Source organism: Mesocricetus auratus, unplaced genomic scaffold, assembly GCF_017639785.1.
Source record: "Mesocricetus auratus isolate SY011 unplaced genomic scaffold, BCM_Maur_2.0 Super-Scaffold_100013, whole genome shotgun sequence".
NCBI lineage: Eukaryota > Metazoa > Chordata > Mammalia > Rodentia > Cricetidae > Mesocricetus > Mesocricetus auratus.
Genome location: NW_024429196.1, coordinates 37,374,817 through 37,399,012, shown reverse-complemented (window position 1 = coordinate 37,399,012; position 24,196 = coordinate 37,374,817). Strand labels below are relative to the sequence as shown.

Here is a 24,196-nt window from a genome sequence, read left to right as displayed (position 1 = left end):
GTTTTGGAGGCTGTCGGACCAGCCCGGCCTCGAACTCACAGAGATCCGCCTGCCTCTGCCTCCTGAGTGCTGGGATTAAAGGCGTGCGCCACCACTGCCCGGCTTAAATTTTTTGAGATGTGATTTCATTATGTAGTGTATGTTGGTCTAGAACTCACAATCCTCCTGCCTCAACTTTCCAAGTGCTGGGATTATAGGAATGTGACACCACTGCTCGTGGCTCCCAAATTTTCACAGATCGTATGTGGGTGGTATTGATCCTTCCTGAGAGCTGGAGTGTTAGAGAATAACGTTTATGTCCTAGAAATAGTTTGATGTTAATTTTTAGGGAAAAAAAAGTACGACTATTTCCTTTCTCTACTGGAAGTTCAAATTTTAAAAGTTTTTTTCTCTTTCTCAACATTTATTTCAATCTTGATTCATGTTGAACACTCTGGGACCTGGGAACTTATAGAAAAGATAAGGCACTGATTTTTTTTTTTAATTTGCTGCAGATAATTCACTATGTATCATTTGTACTCACTCTATGGTCTTAATTTTAATCCAGACTCATGGCAAAGGAGGGAAGAAAGTCATCCAGACAGATGAGTGGAGGAATGGTTCCATTGAAGAGCGTCTTGAGTATGCTCTCGTGAAGGTGAGTCCCAGAGCCGGTACAGGAAGCCTGGTGACTTATGTCTCCCTGGTGCCATCGCTGACAGTTGTTGGAGGAGACACTGCCCTAGACTTTGGACTATTGATCCTTAACCTGCAGGGTCTGCTTCCCAGTACCGTTTGACAGTTCTTACAGATGGGTGTGGAAGATGCTCTGGAACTCATTGGCTGCAGTGTACAAGATAGGCCCACATACACAGTAAGGATTGCCTAGGCAGTTAGTAGTTCTGAGCTTGAAAACCCTTCCTAGACTGGGTTCCTTTTGGTCAGTCAGCAGGAAAGTAATGGTTCTTCCACAACAGATAGAATTTTAGGTAAGATAAGTAATCTCTGGACCTCAGTTCCTACATCCATAAGTCTGGAAAATTCCAGAATGTTTTTTCAAAAGCCTTTAGAATTTTAACTTTTAATTCTTCGACCTTCTGAGAGTCAGGTATTTCAGTTTGGACTATTCATTTGTATCCTACAATCTTTGAGGGTCCTCAGCTTTAGAGACTTATCAGCAAAGGCCAGTAAGTCAGGGAAGGAAAGTTCCATTTTGGCATGTAGTGTTACAGTGAGAGAAAATACATACTGCTTTATTATTATTATTTATTATTGTTTGAGAAAGGATCTTACTGTGTGTCCCTGGCTGGCCTGGAACTCACCATGTAGATCAAGCTGGGCTCGAATTCACAGAGATCCACTTGGCAGTGCCTCCTAAGTGCTAGGATTTAAGGCTTATATTACCACACCTCATTGAGAAGAGAGATACTGATTTTATAGAGATGTTTATTTATTGGCATATAATCAGTTGCTGAGGCTTGAACTCTGACCCTCACACATGATAGGCACCTACTCTACTACTGAGCTACAATCCCAGTCTTCACTAATATCTCACTTTTTGGAGTTACTTCCTATTAATAAGTCATTATAAATAAATGATGTCACAGTGATTGTCCAAATAAATACAAGGTTGGTACTTTCGTGATTCTGTAAGTGAGGAAACCAAAACTTAATAAATTACCTGCATCAGTAATGAGAACCCGGACTCAAACTCTGTCAGACTGATTCTGGGATTCCTGCTCTTAAGCATCTCTCTGATTCATTCTTTGATTTTGACCTTAATACAATCACTTGTTTGATCTCTTACCCCTCCTTTTTCTTTCTTTTTTTCTTTTAAGGGCATTGAAAAGCACATTGTTGAAGATACTGAAGAAGCCAGGTTAAACCGGGAAAAATATCCTCGACCTCTGAATATAATTGAAGGGCCTCTAATGAATGGCATGAAAGTGGTTGGTGATCTTTTTGGAGCTGGAAAGATGTTTCTACCTCAGGTTGGCAAAACAGAAATTTCAACAAATCTCTTTCTGTTTTTCAGTAAATAGTGAGATTGAGTATTTTCTGACTTTGCAGTATAAGCAGAACTTGACTGTTTATCTGATCACTCCTTCTCTGGGTATATTGAGAAATCATTTCTTGCCAGTCCATCTTTAGAGTGTGTAGTGGTTAGAAAGTTTGTAGACATTCCTAGTACCATAATATGCATGTTCTGTATTTTCATGCCATTCAACCCAAGATAAATGTAATATTAATACATTTGTTGTGACAAGCCAGTAGCCATCTTTAAGAATCATATGTTGAAAATATATTACTCTTTTAAATAGTGGGACTTTAATGATATTTTTAAGTAAAAACAGAGCATTTTCTTAAAGCAACTACTTAACTATCATTTAACAAATTCTTGCTGAGAATACAGGATGGGGCTCTGAAGCATATAAAAAGCTAAAAGAGCCTCTTCTTTCATAAACCTCAATTTCAAGTGAGTTACAATGCTGGGGATTTATAGAATGATAGGTTGAAACATGGGACTTAAAAGATGCATAGAATTCAGAGACACAGTAGAAGGACTTTAGGCAGGAAAAAAAACCTGCTGAGTAAAAGTTCAGAAACAGATTTAACCGTTGATTTGTGTTTGGTTTCCCTCTTGCTGTTCTTCATATATCCGTCTTCCCCATAGGGACCTAATTCCTCATTCTGCTCACTGTAGAACTCTGCGATGGAGCAATTATTCATTCTTCATTGGTCCTGAAGCTTCACGGGTCCACAGTGGCAGTCATGTGATAGTTTGCTGATGATGCCTGACTCTGCTTTTTCCAGGTTATAAAGTCAGCCCGTGTCATGAAGAAGGCTGTTGGACACCTTATCCCTTTCATGGAAAAAGAAAGAGAAGAAGCTAGAGTGCTCAATGGCTCTGTTGAAGAAGAGGCAAGTCATTTTTGTCCCGGCCTGGAGCCTTTTCAGGAGCTGGCCTGAAAGACTACTATTTTTGTGGGACTGGGAGCTTTTTTTATGCAGTTGGTGCCCTCTTTCAACCTTCATGTGGATAGGCTCAGGGCATTGAACTCAGGTCTTTAGTTTTTCACAGCAGGTATCTTCCCCTGCTGTGGCAACTTGTTGGCCATGTTCATGTTTTGCGTGTATCGTTTTTGCTCTCAGAAAGCTCTTCCCCAAATACTTTTTGGTTGTACCCTTGGTACCACTTATAGCATTCATCCTGGCAACACCAGCAGAGTAAGCCACTAGTCTTTCTACTTTATTTAGAGCCCTGTGTTGTTCAAGCACCTTTGGCCTCTAGAATTCTTAATCTACATTTGTAGTTGGCTGAATTAGAGAGATGATGCTTGCCTTGCATCCCATTCTTTTCCATTTTCTTGTTTCATTACTGTTCAAAAGAACTGTTTTAGAGAAATAGAAGATGATTCTACATTCCCTGCACTGGGCTGCTTTCAAAATTCGAGGGAACTCTGCAGTTGGCCCTCTCTTCCCTTATAGCAGGCTTTAATTGTGCCACCAGCCAGCTCCCAAATTATGACATGGAGACTTAATATTAGTAACGAATGCTTGGCCTTATTTTATGTTCGTTTCTTGCCAGCTCTTATAACCTATTTGCCTTCATCAGTGTTTTGCTTCAGGGCCTTTTGCCTTTCTCTCCTTGTGTGTGTCTTACTCCGTCTAGCTGACTGGCCCTGGACCTCTCTCTCTTTCTCTCTCATTCTCTCCTCTCTTCTCTTTTCTATATTTCTCCTTCTACTTATTCTCTCTGCTCATCAGCCCCACCTAGCCTTCTCCTGCCTAACTATGGGCCATTCAGCTCTTTATTAGACCAACCAGGTGCCTTAGGCAGACTAGGTGAAACAGCAACACATCTTTACATAATTAAACAAATGCAGCATAAACAAATGTAACACATCTTTACGTAAATATTCCACAATACTCCCCCTTTTCCAACTCAGGAATATACCTTGGCAATTTCAGGGTAACGAATGTGGTCTAGCTGTAGGACTGTTGACTCTCTTTCAGATGCTAGAACCTATGAGCTTGGTTGAAATTCCTGGGCTGACATGCGAGGCAGGCCTCTTTTGAACTTCTGGGAGGCACAGAGCTCTAAGTAGAGTCTGTTACTTGGGTCCCTGCCCTACCTTTGAGGTGGTTTTGGTGTTTATTCCTCTGCCATCACCTGTGTGACTCTTGAAAAGAAGATGGTCTTCCCTGGTGACTACCCACCCCCATGCTCAGCTGCTTCCCTCACTCTGCAGGACCCTTACCAAGGCACCATTGTGCTGGCCACTGTTAAAGGTGATGTGCACGACATAGGCAAGAACATAGTTGGCGTGGTGCTGGGCTGCAATAATTTCAGGTAAGTTGAGACTTCACTTCATCCCCTACATGTTTAAAATGTAAATCGTAAATCTTTTACTGGGTTAGAGAGATGGCATAGGGTATGGCCATGGATATGGTGTTTTTTTTTTTGTTTGTTTGTTTGTTTTGTTTTGTTTACAGCTGTGAACACAGCTCTTTTTATAGGTTCATAATTATGTGTCTCTTACATATTTGTTAAGGGCATAGAGAATAAGAAGCAATCCCTAGGGGCCAGGCATCCAGGAGGCTTCTTGGAATGTGTATTGGACATAGTCTCTAATAGTTGTGCATTAGGCTTGTCTTAGTTAGGATTTCTCCTGCTGTGATGAAACACCGAGACCAAAAAGCAAGTTGTGAGGCAAAGGGTTCATTCAGCTTACGTATCCATATTACTGGTTATCACCAAAGGAAGTCAAGATAGGAACTCTAGCAGGGCAGGATCTTGGAGGCAGGAGCTGATACAGAGGTCATGAAGGGGTGCTGCTTATGGGCTTGCTTTACTTGGCTTGCTCAGCCTGCTTTCTTACAGAACCTAGGTTTACCAGCCCAGGGATGGCACCACCCACCATGGGCTGCGCCCTCCCCTGTTGATCACTAAACGAGAAAATGCCTTACAGCCGCATCTCTTAGAGTCATTGCCTCAACTGAGGCTCCTCCCACTGATGACTCTAGCTTGTGTCAAGTTGACACAAAACCAGCCAGTACAAGACTTCTAATGGTCAGCATGTACTATTTTCCACCCAGCAAACTGCCAGGTTTTAGCCCAGGGTTCTTATGACAGCTGACTTCTTAGGAAGGCTTTGCCTTTACTAATCTTGACATCCTCTGTGTTTCTTGGTGATTATACTAGTGTTCTCTAAGGAACAGAACTGATAGAATGAACTAATATTATCTATATATTAGTAAAGGATTTGATTTATTAGAGAGGCTTACAGGCTGTGGTCTACGTAGTTTAATAGTGACTGCTTCCTGACAGAAAGGCCAAGGATCCAGTAGTTATTCGGTCAATGAGACTGGATATCTCAGCAGTCCCAATCTGGTGCTGGAGTCCCAGGGAGGTCCTAGAGAGCTGCCAGTTTCCATCCACTTTGGAATTCCGAAGAAGTAGGTTTTACTACTCAAGAGTCGGGACAAGCAGACAGAAAGCAAAGGCTTCCTTCTGCATGTCCTTTCAGGTCATGGTCCAGATTTAGTGTGAACCTTCTGACCTTAAATGATCTACATTTAGGGTGGATCTCCCACTTCAAATAATCCAACCAAGGAAAATCCCTCACAGGTACACCAAGCTGCTTGGGTTTTAGATCCTTTTAAGTATAGCCAAATTGACAACCAAGACACAGTGACAATGTAGTTTTTGGAATGATATATTCAGGTAAAATCCCTTTTTGATATCCCATAATGAATAAACATTCATACCAAAGTTGTTTCCTGATAAGTTAATAGTTTATATTTTCCCAACTTCACAATATGTTTCAATGAAAAATTGCTAATGCCTGTTGTGGTCCATGTCTAGCCAGTGGTCCTTTGGAGTCATGGGCTACTTTCCCCTGTGTCTTTTTCTCTGGTAGAGTCTGATGGTGCTGTGGTATGCTCTCTTGTGTTCTCGTTTCTGCTGTCAGCCTCTGGCCTCTCAACACTTGACCCATCTCTGTCTGGAACACTGATTAGATTCCATTCAGGAAGACTGAGGCTGGTTGTGTCAGGAGGGCAGCTTTCCCTATGGACAGTCTTTCTACCTTTCTTTTCAGCCTTTGTCTTGAAGATAGCATTTTTTTTCCTAGCCTTGGAAATCAGGACTGTAGTTTCTACTGTGTAACGTGTTGCCTTCCCCACCAGCTGCCTGGGCCCTGTTGAGTTGTCTGAACCTCCAAAAACACAAAGGATACTATATTAATTATGAAGCTGTTGGCCATTTGCTATTGCCTCTCATTGACTAGCTCTGACTTAATTATTGACCCATAATTACTAATATATTTGCTTATAAGGACTTTCCAAGAATGCAGACTTGCATCCCCTCTTCCCGGGAATCACATGGTGATGGATCAGTTCACTATATTTCCCAGAATCCTCCTAGACTCCTAGTCCCACCTATTTTGCTTCCCTATTGGCCAACAGTGCTTTATTGACATATACACAGGACTTCCCCATCACTACCATCTATTTATTATTCATTAAAATGACAAGTCAACCTTTGTTCTGTGATGTCACTTACTTACCAGTATTGTTTTGACCTGCATTAACTTTAATTGAATTGGCTCATTTTATATCCTAAATTTCCATTGAGAAATAGAATATTCAAAAGTGTTTTTGATCAGATAATTGATTGCATAATAAATATACTCTCTCTCTACAGAAAAGACAGTTATGTACTTTTCCTATTTAACACTAATTGTATGAGGAAATTTGCAAAGCAGCAGAGAACTACTATAAATCAAGGGCAAATGATGCTAATCCAGCCTCCCTCAGGGTCTTCAATTGAACCCCACAAGGTCATGGATAATTTAGAGGCCTTTCACTTGCCATGTTTTGAAGGGAGAACTTCACAAATTTAGGTTTTTAAAACAGAAATGGGCTGGGCATGGAGGTGTATGTCTTTAATCCAGCACTCAAATACAGAGGTGGGTGAATCAACATAGTGAGTTCCAGGCCAGCTCAGGCAAGTAAACAGAGCAAATGCTTCCTTCTAGGTCCTTTTATGTGTGTTTCCACCAGAAGGTATGGCCTAGATTGAGGACTTCAAATGATCCAGATTTAGGGTGGGGAGAAAGAAGAAGAAATAGAAAAAAAAGAAAAAGAAAAAGAAAAAGAAAAAGAATAAAGCAACAACAGTAGGTCCTGTGAGTGCTGCCTAACCAGGTAGAGGGAACACAACAGAATCACAGCTGGGTGCTGGACTGGTAGGATGCTTCCATCTAGTGGTAGGTTGTGTGAATTGCAGGGGCAGCAGTTAGGAAGTGACTGCCACTATCAGGTTTCTGAAAGAGAAACTGAAGTTTAGGACAGTTGAATTTTTTTTTCATTTGTACCCCACCCCCTCTCTCTTCTCCCTTCCCTCCTATGCCTCTCTCCTATTTTTAATTAACAAGGAACACATATTCCTAAGTTACACATTTATGGAGTACAGTGTGACATAAAACACATGTATATAGTGTATAGTGAGCAAGCATGTCTCCATATGCATCCTTACTGAAGTGGAGGGTTCATTCTTCTCTCACAGTTCTTCATAATATGCAGCAGGCTGTTGTGTACAGTAGTACCACCCTGCTGTGGAGCATGAGAACTCATTTCTCCTGAGCAACTGTTGTAGTTAAGCCTGCTGTTCAGCCCTTTATCCCTCTCTCCCCTACCCTGTCTATCTAGCCTCTGGTAATTACCTTTCAACTTTCTTATATGCTAAGGTCACCCTTTTAAGTTTCTTCACATGAGAGAGATCAGATTTCTGTGTCTGGATTGTTTCACTTAACATAGTGTCTATCAACTCCATCTCTTTTGCTGCACAATTGTCCTCTTCCTTTGTGATTTCTCCTGAAGAGGAAAAGAGCTATTTTTGTTTATTTTATATACTCTGTGTTAGTTAAAATACTGTTGGATACCATTAGTAACTCATGTTTTGTAGCTTACATTTTTTTCTGAATTTGAATCCCAAGTACAATGTATTCTTAAAACTCTTTCTAAGAATACTTTTAAGACTGTGTGTGTGTGTGTGTGTGTGTGTGTGTGTGTGTGTGTGTGTGTGTGTGTGTGTATGCGAATGCAAGTGCTGTTCTGGTGAAAGTCAGGTAGCACCTTGCTTGGAAGCTAATTTTGTCTACCATGCAAGTTCCTGGTATGGAACTCAGGGTGTCAGGCTTGGTGGCAAATAACTTTACCCACTGAGCCATCTCACCAGCTCTTAGAGCTCTTTCTAAACACGAAGGAAAAACATTGTCAAATTAACATTTTTCACAACTTTCTTCCCCACTCCGTTCCCTTCTCCTCACTTTTCTTTCTTTTCACGAGGAGTCCTACTGTGTAGTGCAGGGTGGCCTTGAACTTGAGTTCTTCCTATTTTAGCTTTTCAAGCGCTGGGACTGCAGATATATACCACCACACTTAGGTAAATTTTCATTTTTCCTTTCTTTTAGTCTTTTCTGTGGCAGGAAACAATATTGTACTGAGGTGAGACCCACAGACCTGGGGTATACTCCACTCACAGTGAGCAAGGGATAGTAAAGGAAGTGGGTGAATGAGAGGTGAGAGGGAATGGCGGGGGGATGGACCAGTCAGACCCCCTCTAGGCCCCAAGAAGCTCATGGAGTTTTAGCTGGTTATGGCTCTAATCCATCATGGTCTAGGATCAGCCTAGGCTACTCTTTCTTTCCTGCATCTAGCTGATAATAACTCTTTTCAGTGTGTGGCTCCAGGCAGTGTTCCCCGTGATGCCTCTAGTTGTTGTTTGGTTTTCGTAGTCTCCATGCACACTGGGGATGCCTCCACGGGAGCACTTGTCACGCAGGAGTCTATCAGAGCTCCTGTTTCTGTTGCATTGGCATGCCCTTGGAGATGCCCTGGGACAGCCCCAGTGCTAGATTGGTACTCAAGGCTGGGAGTGACTGCCTTTGTGAGGCTAAGCTTTCTGTGTGTAGAAAATTGGCAACACTCCAGTTGGATTTTCATTCATTTCCCAGCAAGACATCTTGGAGGCAGATTAAGAAGTTGCAGGTTGACGTAGCTTCCCAGTCCCTTGCTCACTGTCCTGAGTCTGCCTCACTGACAGTCTGTCACTTTTCTCTGGCTCCTTCTTTCCTGCAAGTCCCCAGACACGAGAATGCCTCCAGACTTAGCCCTGGGGCTGCTCCTCTGTCTAGAATGGTGCCTCTTAACCTTGCCTGTCCCTTCTCATCATATCTTATGCAGACTCAGGTCTGGTGGAGGGCAGATTCATGGTCAAGTTCTACATTTCCAGGAAGCTGTCACCAGACATTGATGCTAGAGGTCCAGGACGGGCTCAGCCTCATCATGTATCCAGTGTCTGAACTCTGATGAGGCCCATTGTCTTCACGTGGATCGCTCTTCCCAGACTGCAGATGTACATGATCATGTAACTGCCTAAAGGGCTCCTTTTGGATTGAATAGTAAACTGATACTTTGAAAATGGAGTTAGTTGCTGTTATTTTAAGAACACCTCTCCCTACCAAACCCCTGCTTCAAAACACTGCTTATACTAAACCCTTGGGTGTTCATGGCTTCTCTTCTCCCCAGCTTCATGTAATACAGTATTTGCAGAGTATGGCCAACTCACACCACAGATGCTTCTATACTGGGCCAGACCATTGTTGTTTGATGTCTGGGTTTGTGTAGCAACCTAGCCAGTCTCTGCTTTTTCTCTGAAATTTTCTGGTTCAAAGTGAGTCTGTTTGACTGGAACTAATCTTACTCTTCCGTTCAACGCCTGAAGTGACTTCTCTTACCAGAGAATCATAGTCCTTGCCCTGGTCTATAAGTTCTTTTTTCAGACCTTCAGAGCTGCCAGGATCCTGTTCTGCAGCTGAAATCACAATCTCTGAGAAATGCAGGCGGGTTTCCAGTTGGGCTCAGTTGGAAACAGTGTGGATTCCAGTGTGTGATGGTGTCTCTTGACCCAGGGTCTGAGAAGCCCTCTGCTTCTTTGGGTGTGTGTGATACATAGTTTCTGTCCTGTGCCCTCAACCTTCTCTTTTCCTGTCTCTGTTCAATATCACAGTTACCTGGATTTTCTTCATGTATGTAAGACATACCCAAAAGTAGCGAGATTAAACGGGAGAGAACAGTGAGAGCAAGATAGTTGTCATTATTTTGATGATTTTAATCAGAAAACATAATACAGGGCTGGAGAGACAGTTCAGCTGTTAAACGCTAGAAAATGTCAAAACCATATGGTGTTGTAAAGAATCAGCTTGGTGGTGCATACTTTTTTGTCTTGATTTAAAAGCTATTTGCTCTTTTTCCTAGTTTTATATTCAGAAGTGTATACTTAGTCACCTCAAACAAAAGATCTTTAGTTACTAGAATTTCTTTACTATGTTAAAAAAACAACAATAACCTAGGAGTTATCAGCCACCACCTCCAGCATCTGTCTGCCATTGGTCAATACTAGCAGAGCCCAGTGTCAACTGAAATTGTCTCACTTTCTGTTGAGGTTTCCATAGTGTTAGTTAATTAAAAAAACAAACAAACCTTGTAGAAAAAAAAATGGGACAAGATACCAATCCATTAGTATAAGGGTTTGCAGTAAAAGTGATAAACAAGCCTACTTCTCACCTTCATGTTCAGCACTCACTACTGACTGCTGATATTCTGTTCTAGAGATGTTCTTAAGTGAACTCAAAAAAAAAAAAACTTTAAGCATTTGTTTTAAAATCAGAGTTTCACTGTATAGCCCAGGCTATCCTGGAACTTGCTATAGCCCAGGCTGGCTTCCAATGCATGACAATCCTTTTGCCTCACCCTTCTGAGTTCTGGAATGTACTGTCACACACAGCTGTCAGTTTTGGTTTGGTTTTAAGAATTTTCTGACAATAAAATAAATGAAAATACATGCTCTAATTTTTAAATCATGTAACATATGCTAAGGTCAAGTGAAAAAATATCCAGTGGAACTTTCTCAATGTCTCCAGAGCCTTCCTAGTTTCTACCAGTTCCAGGTTTTGTACCTCTCTGGAATTCTTTGGCATTATTCTGTCCCCCTCCCCTTTGTTTTTAATAGTTATTTTAAAATTTAGGTATATGTGTTTGTGAGACCTTGGAGACCAGAAGAGGACATTAGATTCCCATGAGCTGGAATTACAGGGGGTTGTGAGTCACCTAATATGGGTGCTAGGATTTGGACTATGATCCCTGCAAGAGCAGCGGGGGCTTTTTAACTGCTGAACCATTTCCCTAGACCCTGCTCCCTGTTTTGTCTTGGTGCTCGCCCTCCAACTTGCATGCCCACAAGAGTTAGCTTTCTGTTTGAGGCCTGCTGATCTGTCTTGGTGCTGTCTCGGAGTCATTCTGTCTTCCTCCTCTCTGCTGGCTCCCACCAGCACCTTTTTATGACCTGAGTAGATGAGGTAATAGGTTTTGTTCTAGTTTTTTATTCATACCCCAACTCCACTGCCAATTAATTGAGTGATGGTACCTTGTCTTAAATGATTCTTTTTTCACTAAAATGGGTGTGGAGTAGTACTTGTGACAGAGAGCTGAGGTGAGGCTTTAGATTGCCACTCAACAATCACGATATAGTGGAAATAACCCAGGTGTCTATTAGTGGAAGAATGGGTAAGAGAATGCAGTGTCAGTCAGCTGTCAGTCACTATAGTAGATACCTGTGCTAACTTACTGGAAAGGTTTTTTTCGGCTTATAATTTCAGAGGTTTCAGCCCCTTATTGGCCCTGTTGGTTTTGGTCCTGTGGCAGCATAGCATGTCATGGTGAGAAGTGTCATGTAAAAGCCTCAATACCTGGGATGTGAAAAAGTAGGGAAAGCACAGGGATCGTGCTTCAACAGCACAAGAGTAAAATAAGTAAAAGTGCCAAGCTGGGTCCCGCTTGGCACCCAGCCTTTAAAATCCTGGCCTTTGGGGCACATGTCAGATCTAAACTGTAATATGTAGTCCATTCATATAATAAAATACTATTTTCCTTAAAAAAAAAAAACAAAAAACAAAAAACCAATGTGGGGATTAGTTATTTAGCTCAGCAATACAGTGCTTGCCTAGTAAGCTCAAGGCCCTGGGTTCAGTCCCCTGCTCCAGAAAAAATAAAACAAGCCAACAAAACAGAGAAAAAAATACTAACATGGATGACTATTGTTCCAGTTTATATTATAGCAGCATTTAGTGGCTAAAATTAAAGTGTTCATTTCAGCTTTGTCTCTTGTGGGCTCCTGTTAATTTTCTGAATCTCATTTCGTGCCTCAGAGTTATTGATTTAGGAGTCATGACTCCCTGTGATAAGATACTTCAAGCAGCTCTGGACTACAAAGCAGGTACTGTACCATAGTCTGCTCTGTGTAGCATTCAGCATTACACTTCTGAGAGTCTGCTGGAGAATAGTCAAGCCCAGCCCTTTTGGGGTCTGAGAGACATTCAGGCAGCCGGCTCCACTGCAGGCTGTCAGCTTGAAAGAGGTGTGTGAGTGTCCATGGGCCTCTTATGTTCTAGAGGTGGAGTGGGCTGGCTTCTTAGAGGAAAACAATTGGGATGGATTTTTACCCCTTGTGTAGTTGTTTTTATGGTCAAGTCTGAGATTATCAAAAACTAGAGATAGTTTCTCTTGTGTGGCTTCCTTAATCTGCTGCAAATTTAAGTTGCACTTAAATTATTACCCAAAGCAAATACTAAATTCCTAGAATTAGAAATTGATGTTAGGTTTTCTGATCTTTGGTACAACATTTTTTAAAAGTGTTCAAATGTGGTCTTCTTTCTTTTTCATTCTCATTGGTCTTTTTTTTTTTTTTCCTCCTTTTACAATAGATATAATTGGCTTGTCAGGACTCATCACTCCATCCCTGGACGAAATGATTTTTGTTGCCAAGGAAATGGAGAGGTTGGCTATAAAGATTCCGTTGATGATAGGAGGAGCAACCACGTCAAGGTAAGTCAGTGTGATGAGTTCTACACTCACTTTAAATTCTCTTAGATGCCAGTGTTTATGACCATGGGAAAATCTGCTGTGTTCTCTGCTTTTGCTTAGCACGTTGTCTCCTTGTTGTGTAGCTTTCCACTCTTCACTGTTAGAAGGCTTCTGGAGCCCACTTTTGGAAACTCGTTTGTGATTGCCCTGTTTTGGCTCATAGTTATCTTTTGCTTAATCCTCTTGCCTTCCAGGCAGCTCCTAAAAATTATAATGTACTCTTAACCCTCTTGAAATCAGACTGAATAGCAAAATTGTGGAGTTTTTGTTTTGTTTTTCCCAGAAAGATGTTGTTAGATCGTCTGCTTATTCTGCTCGAGCAGGAGTTTTGCTAAGTAATTATAAATTCCCTTGAAGATACGCTAACCTTGTAATAGAGACACACTAATAAAAATGAACTAGGAAGTCAGCTGGAGGAGTTGTTTCTGAGGAGATGACTTTGGGGAAAAGTTTAGTATAAAAGGCATGAAGAGGAGAATGCTCACATTGAGTCACATGGGCAGTATTTGGCCCAAGTTCTTCCTGGGATCCTGGTCATGGCTACAGACCCTGGGCTTTTGCAGCATTTCTTACATTGAAGCCTTTTTGGTTGGCAGGGATAATATCAAGGTGGAGCGCTGGATTTGGTAGTCACACAGTGTGCAGGTTTTCTTTCTTTTTTTCTAGCGCAAAAGTGAAGTAATAGTGTCATGGGTATCCTGGGGCCCCTCAGGGAGTGAAAGATTTCTTTTAATTAATCAGCTCGTGTGACTGTACCTGGAAGGTCTGGAATGTGTAGGCTGGAGACTCAGGCAGGAGCCATCAGACAAATGAGAAAACCTTCAGATCCCTGGTTGCTTCTCTTCAGATCATTGAGGGTACAGCAGTGCCTAATTCTTCCCTTTACCAGATGACAGTTCAGGGCTTGTATGATTTTATGAGGCAGATTGCTGAGGGTGATAAGCTGTGACTTTTCCAGTAGCAGCATGAACCAGACTTGTGTTCCCAAATATTTGGGTGCAAGACCATTCAGTCTTTTGAAAGGCTGAAGGTTAGGGGTTCAGAGATGGGTGGGAATATACTTGGAGTATTCCTTTTAAACCTGTATTTTGTAGGGAGAGGTGTGTGTGTTTGTGTTTCAAAACAGGGTTTCTCTGTGGCTTTGGGGGCTGTCTTGGAACTCACTCTGTTGATCAGGCTGGCCTCGAGCTCACAGAGATTTGTCTGCCTCTGCCTCCCTAGTGCTGGGATTAAAGGTGTGCCACCACTGCTCAGCTTAAACCTGTATTTATGAAAGAGAACTGTTACTTTACCTGCAGTGTGGGTGATGTGGTATCACATGCGGGAACTTCATGGAGATCTGTCCTTGGTACAGGCAAAACTTCACAGGGTATACATTCTGAAAGTCAACTGTTAAACATTTAACTAATGTATAGCTAATGATACTGTTTTAGTTTGGGTTTCTATTCCTATGATGAAACACGATGACCAAAAAGCAAGCTGGGGAGGAATCCAACTTATACTTCCACATCGCAATTCTTTCAGCACAGGAATTCAAACAGGGCAGGATCCTAGAGTCCAGAGCTGGTGCAGAAGCCATGGAAGGTTTCTGCTTACAGGCTTGCTCCTCATGACTTGCTCTGCCTGGCCTGCTTTCTTATAGAACCTGGGACCGACAACCCAGGGATGGTGCCACCCCCACAATGGTCTGGGCCCTCCCCCGTCAATCACTAATTGGGAAAATGCCTTACAGCTGAATCTCTTGGAGGCATTTCTTTTGGTGGAGTTTTTTAGTGTCCCAGCAGCCTCTCCCAAATAACCACAAAGAGACTTAATATTAATTATCAATGCTTGGCCAATAGCTCAGGCTTGTTACTAGCTAACTTTTATAAATTTAGCCCATTTATATCTATCTACATTCTGCCACATGACATTACTGCTCTTTTATCTTGTGCCTCCTGTTTCCTCTCTGTGTCTTGCTGGTGACTCCTCCAACTCCTTCCTTCCCAGTCTCTATAGTCTGGTTTTCCTGCCTAACCTTATCCTGTTGGCTAGTCAGCTTCTTTTTTAAACCAATCACAGTGACATATATTCATATAGTAAAAAGGAATATTCCACACATATCCTCAACTGATGTTCCTTCTTCCCTGATGACTCTAGCTTGTGTCAAGTTGACATAAAACCAGTCAATACAACTACAAAGTAGTTTTGCAATTTCCTTTTTTTTAAAAATTTAATGGAAAGTCAGATTGCTGTAAGGTAGACATAATTTTTTGAGTGTGTGTGTGTATTTAATTGATCAGCAGTATGGTGATTTTTATCTTCCTTTTTACTTTGACCATGAACTTTCAGTAGAGAAGCTTAAAATGTTAAGATGTATGTAGGATTTCATGGAGTGCATTTTTGAAGCTGTTCTTATTTCTAATTTCATCTTGATTTCTCCATCTTTATTTTTTTCTCTTTTGTTTTTAAAAGTGTGTGTGTGTGTGTGTGTGTGTGTGTGTGTGTGTGTGTGTGTGTGTGTGTGATGGTCAGAGGACAACCTTGTGGAGTTTGTTCTCTTGGGTGTGCTTAAGCTATGGTGTGCTTGTAGAGGTCAGAGGACAGCTTTGGGGCAAGAGTTTCTCTTTCTACTATGTGGGTCCAAAGGATTTAGTTTATGTCACCATGCATGGCAGAGGGTGCCTTTTAATCATTGACATCTCACTGACTCTCTTCATCTATCTTTATGTGGGATTCAGGCATTGAATTTAGGTGATCAGGTTTGTGCCGTGAGCACATTCACCAGCCCTGTTAAAATACCAGTTATGCAGTGTTTATAAAAAAAATACTTTAATTCTAGATTAGGTCGTGATAGAAAATAAAAGATTACAATACACTTTGACTAAGGGAAAGAATATGAAAATAGCTGATTTGGAAGGAGGAAAGAACAGGAAACACATGGTGGGAACTTCTATAAGCCATCCTGTGAACCACTTTTTTCCATCTTCAGAACCCACTTTAACCACTCAAAGGGAGGCTATATTTGCTTCCAGTTCTCACTTAATTTTGCATATTTCTTAATGAAATTGTTGATACATAGTCTATACCATTGCTATAAGCACCTAGCAATCCAAACAATATATTTAACATGTTAAATGTGATATTTAATAATTAAGGTTGTTCCTGGTGTCTGCATGTTAAAATTTGGCAATAGAAACCTGGGCCTGAGCAATTCTTAGTACACAGTTTTTTGATACTTCTATGCTTTGTTTTAATTAGTTGATTCACTTTTATGATATTAAGGATTGATTGAGCCTAGGGCTTTCTGCATTGTAGTAAGAGTGTACCATTCAGCTCTATCTCTGCCTCTTTCTGGTTTTTGTTGCATTTCAGGTCTGGGGTTTCTTCTTACAAGGAGAAGGTGAGGTGAGGCCAATGGTATAGATGTCTCTTTTAAAGAGGAAGCAGCAGCTAGATCTGTGTCCTATGTCGTGTGCTTGCTTCCTTCTTCCCTGGGGTGCTGGCTCTTCTCCCAGCTCATTTGGAAGGAGGAAGTTGACCTTGCTGACAGTAGGGTGTGACTGCCAGGGACTGGTTCTTCCCTTGGCTCAAGCAGGCTGTGATGAGCGCCTGGGCTGGAACTCATTCCTTGTTGGCAGATAGCTAAGAAGAAACCTCTCTCATCTTGTCAGCTCCCTTGGAGCCTATGCCTATCAGTTCATGTCATTTCACCTTGTTTTCCCATCTCGGAATAGTGAAAAGTCAGTCTTGGTTTACAAGGGAAATTTGAAGTTCAATATTTGTAAGTAAGTACCTTGAAGTCTTTCTCTTGAAAATAATTAATGTTTTGAACACGAGTTGTTTGAGCAAAGAGCTGTCAGCACTGATGGATATGCTTTTCTTCTTGACCATTATTTTCAGGACTCACACAGCAGTTAAAATAGCACCACGATACAGTGCTCCTGTAATCCATGTCCTGGATGCATCCAAGAGTGTGGTGGTGGTGAGTGCAGACTCTTCCTTTTATTTTAAATGTGTTGTGAAGAGGGAACAAAGAAAGCATTAAGAGTTAAGGTATCACCGAGATCTGTCTTGTCTTGGCAAGTTCTGCTGCAGAAATGTGAAGGAACAGGTGAATACAGGCGAAAGTTCACAGCGTGCCACTGCAGCGCTTGCCTTGCTGGAAGTGAGCCCTGTTAGCAGTCTTGTGGTTTCAGAGATGCTGACAGAACTGAGCAACGGCTGAAGGATGACCAAGATGCCTTGCACTTGGACATCTGACCAGATTGACAGATGCCTTTAATTTACAAATATGAGTAAATTTCTTTGACCAGTGCTAGAATTAAACAGAACGTAGGAATTTTAAAATGACCTTGTTTCAGACGTAAGAATACTTGATAGGGCTGGCTGACTCAACCAGAAAGCAGTCACAAGATATGTAAAACCCAGAGTCCTATATAGTTTCTCAGTGAACATAACAAAAAACCTTGCCCAGGTATTATTCCCTGCCCTTCTCTTGTAGTAAATCCTGATCGTCATGCTTATGTGTTTGCTGAATAATATGCTACAACAGCTGGAGGACATCAGAGAGACCACATGGTCCTTCAGCTTCCAAATTACTTGCCTAGAAATCAGTGTAAGATAGAAAAGAGCTAAGCGGCCTCCTCTGTCCTTAATCCCATTTATAGTTTATAAAAGAAATCTACTGAAGGGCCTGGTGATCTAGGAGACTCTACCAACACCATGCACTGGATAACAGTGACCACGGTTTCTGTGCTGTTTCCTGAAAGGGAAAATTTCAGAGCTCATATTTATGTATGTGGAATTTATACAGTGATCACTATTACACTGAGTTGAGTGTATCATGAGGTGTTATTGTGGGGTGGAGGGGCCACATATGTGTATGGAGGTCAGAGACAACTTGTAGGAATTGGTTCTCTTTTTCTACCATTCATGGGTCCTAGGGATTACATACAGTCAGGTTGTCAGACTGGCAGCCAGCATCTTTACCTACTGAGCCACCAGCCTCAGTGGACTTGATCTTCCTTTGCTGCCTATGGTAGTTGAACTTACCTTGCATTTCAGTGTTCTCAGCTGTTAGATGAAAATCTGAAAGATGACTACATTGAAGAAATACTAGAAGAATATGAAGATATTAGACAGGACCACTATGAGTCTCTCAAGGTAAGTGATAAAAGCAGAGTGATCCATTTTTCACAGGCTTTATTGACTGTTTTGAGGAGTCCTTTGAAAGAAGTGTATTTCCTAGCATAAATGAGTTTTTTGGTATCTGAATTCCTGATTTCTTTTTTTTTAATGCTACAGTGAATTGTAAGTAGGGCATGGACCTGCATGCCTATAATCCCAACACTTGGGGGAAGAAGATCATGTGTTTGAAGCCAGCCTGGGCTACATAGCTATGTCTCAAAACATTTGGATTTTTTAAAAACTGTATTGAATACAACATTCTGGATCCTTGGTAGATAATTGGCTGTATGCCAGACACCAGGCCTGTAAGAACAAGTAAAATGTGAGCTCATAGACATCCCAAAAATATGAGTTAAACCATTCTAAAATGGTATTCTCAAATTTACTCTTGAGGGAAAAATGGAAGAAAATGGAGTCATTAACTAGTCATTCTCAAGCCTTTCCTGGTTATTGGCTCAACCTTGTCTGCTATTCAGAATCATGTGCCAGGAACAGTCAGTCCCCTCTAGGCTTCAAGAACTCCTTAATTACCCTTCGAAGTCACTAGGATAGTTCCCAGGCTTGTCTGCCTTCCATTTTTGTGTGGGGCACTAAAGAGTTGCTGGGAATGTGAATGAGAGAATAAACAAGTGATGTGTTTCTGGGGTGCTCGAGAACTGTAGGTGCTGCCCATGACTTCTTTCCAGCCTCTTGTTTGCCTGAAGCTGGCAGTTCCTTGAGTCTATCCTGCTCTGGGCCTCAGGATAGTTTTGGCAGGGCAGTTAACTCCAACTCCATGTGTCCTGAAAGAACTGGTCAGGCCATGATGATGAAACCCACAAAGACAGCTGACCATATAAGGGTTAGCTCTTGAATCCCAGACTGATGGCTGAGAGGCCAACAGGGGACTGATCCAGACTCCATGAATGTAGTGCCAGTGAGGAGGCCACAGAAATCACTGGGACCTTGGGTAATAGATCAGTGTTTACTATGGTTTATGAATGAGCTTTGGGAGCCCATTCCAAATAGAGGGATGCTCTCTCAGCCTGGACACATGGGGAAGGGCCTAGGTCCTGACAAGCATGAAATGACAGACTTTAGAGATCCCCCCCCCAAGGAGGGCCTCACCCTCCCTGGGGAATGATGTGGGGATTGGGTGGGGGGCTGAGGAGGCTGGTGAAGGAACAAGGGAGGAGGGGTGGGAGAGGGAGCTGGGACTGACATGTGAAACATTCATGTTTCTAATTTAAATAAAAACATATATTGAGAAAAAAAAGATTAAAAAAAAAAGAACTGGTCAGGGCTGCGGGGCCAGTCTTAACAACCACAATGAACACGTATGACTCTACTCTCTCCTAGTCTAGTGGCAGTGTGAAGCCATATTGGTTGGATAACAATAAGGATAATCCTTTAAAAGAGTTTGTAAAACTTTCCTGTTTGTGTTTTCATTGTAGACGTAGAAAAGCTAAGAAGTTTTAACTAAATTACCATTTTTCTTCAACAGGAGAGAAAATACTTATCCCTAAGTCAAGCCAGAAAAAGTGGTTTCCACATTGATTGGCTGTCTGAACCTCACCCAGGTCTGTGACTGTTGCTGGAGACAGCTAGTATGATAACTGACAATGTCTAGGACTGTTTGCTATTACTCTGCTACAAATGAACCTGCAAGTGAGGAATTCTCAGTTGTGTGTAGCAGTGTGTCACCCTGGTTGAAAAGAAGGTAGATAGAAAGACCTGTTGTGAGATGGAGTCTCCATGGCTGATCTGAGTCCTTTAGATGACTCTAACAAGCATGTTTATTGTCTCCTTTTTAATTGAAGAAACTCACATTTCAGCCAATAGCTTGAATGGTGGTCAGGCTTCTACTGTCAGTTTTGTCTTTTGTAGCCTCACTGCTTCTCTGTGCTTGTCTGAGTGAGCCTGCTCGACTGACCTCAGTTGCATGTAGGCTAAAGGTCTCACTTGGAATGTCTGAAATATAAGATAACTGCATTCATGGTTGTTGAAAAATTGCAGCAAAGCTGGATCATTTTTCACTCTCTTGTTCTGTCTCTGGATGCTTCCCTTTGAATTTCTCTTATGTGGTCTCTTCCCGTTTTATTTCTGCTACCTTTCTTACCTCACAGAGGTATTCACAAGGGAGTAATATGCATAAGATGCTTTGACAGGCTTAGAGAGACATGAGGCACAAATGCAAAACCAAGACAGGGTGAAGGGGGGTTCTCTTATAGGAATCCGTATTTCCAAAGTAGTGTCTGAGACCAGCTCTCAGTGCTCATGACAGCTGTGTTCTACACATGCTCAGCAGAGTCGAGTCACTAAATTGGAAAGGTAGGTGTACTCGGTTCTAATTTCATTCCTGCTGGGTTCAGTGTGGTTTAGTGGAAAGAGTGCCAAATTGGGAGCTGGGAGGCATGGGTGCTCATCCCAGCTTGGCTCCTGGCTCCGATTCCCTCTGTGACCCTGAGTGTCTGTCTTCTATGTTTGACAGGCCCTGATATGTAAAGGGGAATTGCTTTATGGAAATGTTGAAAGGGAAAATAAGATACTAATGTGAAAGCCTTTGAAGAAATAGAAGTCATTACAACAGAGTCCATGCTGTGGTAGTTCGCTGTTTAATTTTTACTCTGAAATTGGTCTAGCAGCACCAGGGAAAGTCATATCCAAATATATATTTTGCTAGAAAGGACCCTGAAGAGGCCCATAATACCTGCTAGTGATGGAGATACTTCCTGGATTGCGTTTTTTGCCCCCATACGATGACATCACTAGCTCTACCCTGCTGCCTGAGGGATATGGGGCCCCAAGGTATGGCCTCTGAATGTTCTGAGGATAGCCCACTTCAGGGAGCTGTCTAAGGTGAAACCAGTAAGAAAGCAGGGCCTTCTCTCTAGGCTCTGGGGCGTAGAGCTTGAAGCAGCCTTGGAACTGAGGCATGAAGCTTCATGAAGAGCAGCCCTACCCTTGGCAACTCCACAGCTACAGGTCACTGCCTTCCTCCTAGCAAGAGGCCTCTTTGGTCTGGTGGTGTCAGTGGTCTCTCTTGCGTCTCCTAAGAGGACTATGCAGACTTTGTTAACAAACAAACCTACACAATAGTGGTTAAAAAGCGGGGGCAGCCCCGAACCGTAGGAAGATGGCAGAGCAGATGGGGAAGAGTCACTGTGGTGCAGGAAGGCAGAGATCCCAGCTCAGTAAAGATCTCCTCAGCTCTCTCCTCGCTTCCTGAGAGGCCCGTGTTCTTCAGAGCAGCTGCTAACAGTAGAACAGCGAGTCTTCAGATCCCTAGTCACAGGGAAGCCTGGGCACTCAAGAGTTGGCAGTAGCACTGGCCCCTTGGCCTCTGGCCCAGTACCCATGTGGCATTGTGTCCTTGGTGTCCTGAATTGTTAGAAGTACAGTTTGCCTATAGAGTCCCCAGAAGTATATGTTATGATATGCTACAGACTTGAGATGCAGAGAAAAATTCCTGAATGCCTGTGTATTTCCATTACTCAACATAAGAAATGTTATGACTTAATAAATCTTAAAAAAATCAAAGATATTCATCCATAATGTCAATGCTATATTTGTCTCTACCCTGTAGAAGTAGTCACAGTTTGGAGTTTGTGACTTGGTTTCTGTACATGCCCTTACACTTAGTGTGTTTGTGTATGCAGTGAAGGCTATTGGTACATGTTTGTAAATTTTGTATAAGTAGTGTATTATACATGCCCTTCTGCAATAGTCTTTTTTCTAACATTGTCACAATCCGTACACACAGAAGTGAACTAAAGGCTTCCTTTTTTCTTAGATGTGGTGGGGACGAAGGGCTGAGGGAGGAGTTTCCAGCATGAGTTAGTCAGTCGGCTTCATGGGGAAATTCCTTCTCCATGATAATTTAAGACAACTCCAACAGGTGTGGGGGGGCAGACAGGCATGGGAGTAAGCTGCACAGTGAGGAGCAGGGAAGGACACCTCAGTGTACCTCCATGTGAGTGCTCTCCCAGCTGGTGTGGCATTGACAGCTCTGTCTCTTTCCTCTAGTGAAGCCCACATTTATTGGGACCCAGGTCTTTGAAGACTATAACCTGCAAAAGCTGGTGGACTACATTGACTGGAAACCTTTCTTTGATGTCTGGCAGCTCCGTGGCAAGTACCCGAATCGAGGCTTCCCCAAGATATTTAACGACAAAACAGTAGGTTAGTAATTCCTTCCTGCCTGGTATTCAGGATGTGCTATTGTGATTCTCAAGGTGGTTTGAGAGGATGCACTAAGTGTTTAGTTTGCACAGGATACAGCTGCTTCCATATTGCTCGCGTACTCAGCTTTCAGATGAGCATTTCATTGTTTCTTTACCCTTATTATGTGGGTAAATTTGATGTTTTATTCACTCATTCTTTAAATTAACATACTCACTGACATCAATTACATACTGGTCTCTGCTCAGCAGAGACAAACAAAAGAGTGATAACTATGGTTTAGTGCCGACTCACGGGTGCAGCTGACAGTACTCAGTGTTGCTGGGCTCTTGCTATGGGCTCAACCTGCGATCCCACTCACATAAGAAGAGGACTAGAGCTCCAGCAGGAGATGAGAGTCGGCTTCCTGGAGGTGGTGGTACTTGAACTGTTATCGAAGATTCTGTGGGAATTGCTGATACTGGGCCTAGAGATAGGAAGCAGAAATAAAGGAACAAGTCAAACTGAAGAGAATGAGAAGCCTTAGACATAGGTGCCCATGTAGGGAACTGCAGATCTCATTTTACCTAGAATACGCAAGGAAGGAGGGAGCTTCACCCCCACCCAACCCTTAGAGACATGGAGGACGAGTACTGGTGATCCATGAGATTGAGGCTGGAGAGAGCCAGGGAAAGCAGACAGTTACCAGCTTTTGGAGGGTCCTGGATATGTTAGTGTGCTGACCCACTACTGATGGACAGTCAGGAGGATTGGGTGACGGCCTTCTTACTGCACTGTCCCTGTGCCACCACAGACAGCTGTGAAGGGACGGACTGACCTTCACACAGGTAGGGCAGCACAGTGTTGTCTACTGAGAGCTAATGGGAACTGATGGCAGGTGTCCCAGAACTGGTCAGGTGCCTACCACACAGGTGCTGAAGCTATTCGGATACAGCACCAGTGCCGTTTAAGGGGATTTGGGCCACACATGGCTCACCCTGTCTCATCCTCATATATCACTGTGAAGTTAATAGGGTTGTATGTGGGATGCTAAGTTTTGCCCTCTTTCTGACAAGACTGTTCTGGGTACCATTGATTTAGCTCTCTGAATTCTACTAAATGGGAAAATATGAACAGATTGAACTAAAGGAGGCATACTGTGGGGGTTCGTTTCATGGTATACTCTGCTTCAGGCTGTGCCCATGGCAAACCTGGGAGTCTATGTGAGAATGGAGAAGAGGGTAGGGGAAGAGAAGCAGCAGTGCTTTAAAAAGAACTGTTACTATTGGCATCTATAAATAAATTCTTATTATTTCTTTTTAATAGGTAAAGAAGCCAGAAAGCTATATGATGATGCTCAGAATATGTTGAACATACTGATAAGTCAAAAGAAACTCCAGGCCAGGGGTGTGGTTGGATTCTGGCCAGCACAGAGTGTCCAAGATGATATCCACTTGTATGCAGAGGGTGTGGTGCCCCAGGCTTCAGAGCCCATAGCCACCTTCTATGGACTGCGGCAGCAGGTATGGGATGTGTGTGGACAATGAGTGCACTGCTTTGACTCCCAGCCTAGGGAACTATACTAAATGTCAGTGAGAGTTAAATGAGAAAGCTGAGCCTTTTGTCTGTACCATTTCATCTCAAACAGCCCTGGCAGGCCTGAGTCCTAAGCATTTGTGAGGGTGGAGAGAAGGCGCCAACATGGGTGTCCATGAGGTAGGGCGGAGGTTCACTGCAGATAGACAGGAAATAGTGCTGCTGGCCCAGCTGTCATACTCTTGTGTTTTCCGTCTTCAGTACCCTTTACTTTCATCTGAGTATGCTATTAAAGACTGTCATGTGGCGTACTGTCTCCAAGGGAAGTCTTGTCCCGCGCTACCGTCTCGCCAGCAAGAACGACGCAGAACACTCGGATCCT

General features: G+C 42.6%; 1 protein-coding gene across 6 annotated transcripts in view; it reads left to right on the top strand.

Annotated features, from left to right (window-relative positions):
• Positions 1-24,196, top strand: part of Mtr (5-methyltetrahydrofolate-homocysteine methyltransferase) — a 98,668-nt gene that overhangs the window by 57,432 nt on the left and 17,040 nt on the right. For all 6 annotated transcript variants that reach the window (XM_021228187.2, XM_013114686.3, XM_005071782.4 and 3 more), the window contains 11 exons: positions 548-637; positions 1,818-1,970; positions 2,794-2,901; positions 4,233-4,333; positions 12,255-12,322; positions 12,810-12,930; positions 16,852-16,933; positions 18,016-18,114; positions 19,622-19,697; positions 22,144-22,299; positions 23,605-23,801. In XM_021228187.2, the coding sequence (XP_021083846.1) occupies positions 548-637; positions 1,818-1,970; positions 2,794-2,901; positions 4,233-4,333; positions 12,255-12,322; positions 12,810-12,930; positions 16,852-16,933; positions 18,016-18,114; positions 19,622-19,697; positions 22,144-22,299; positions 23,605-23,801 (1,251 nt within the window). The remainder of the gene's footprint in view (positions 1-547; positions 638-1,817; positions 1,971-2,793; positions 2,902-4,232; positions 4,334-12,254; positions 12,323-12,809; positions 12,931-16,851; positions 16,934-18,015; positions 18,115-19,621; positions 19,698-22,143; positions 22,300-23,604; positions 23,802-24,196) is intronic.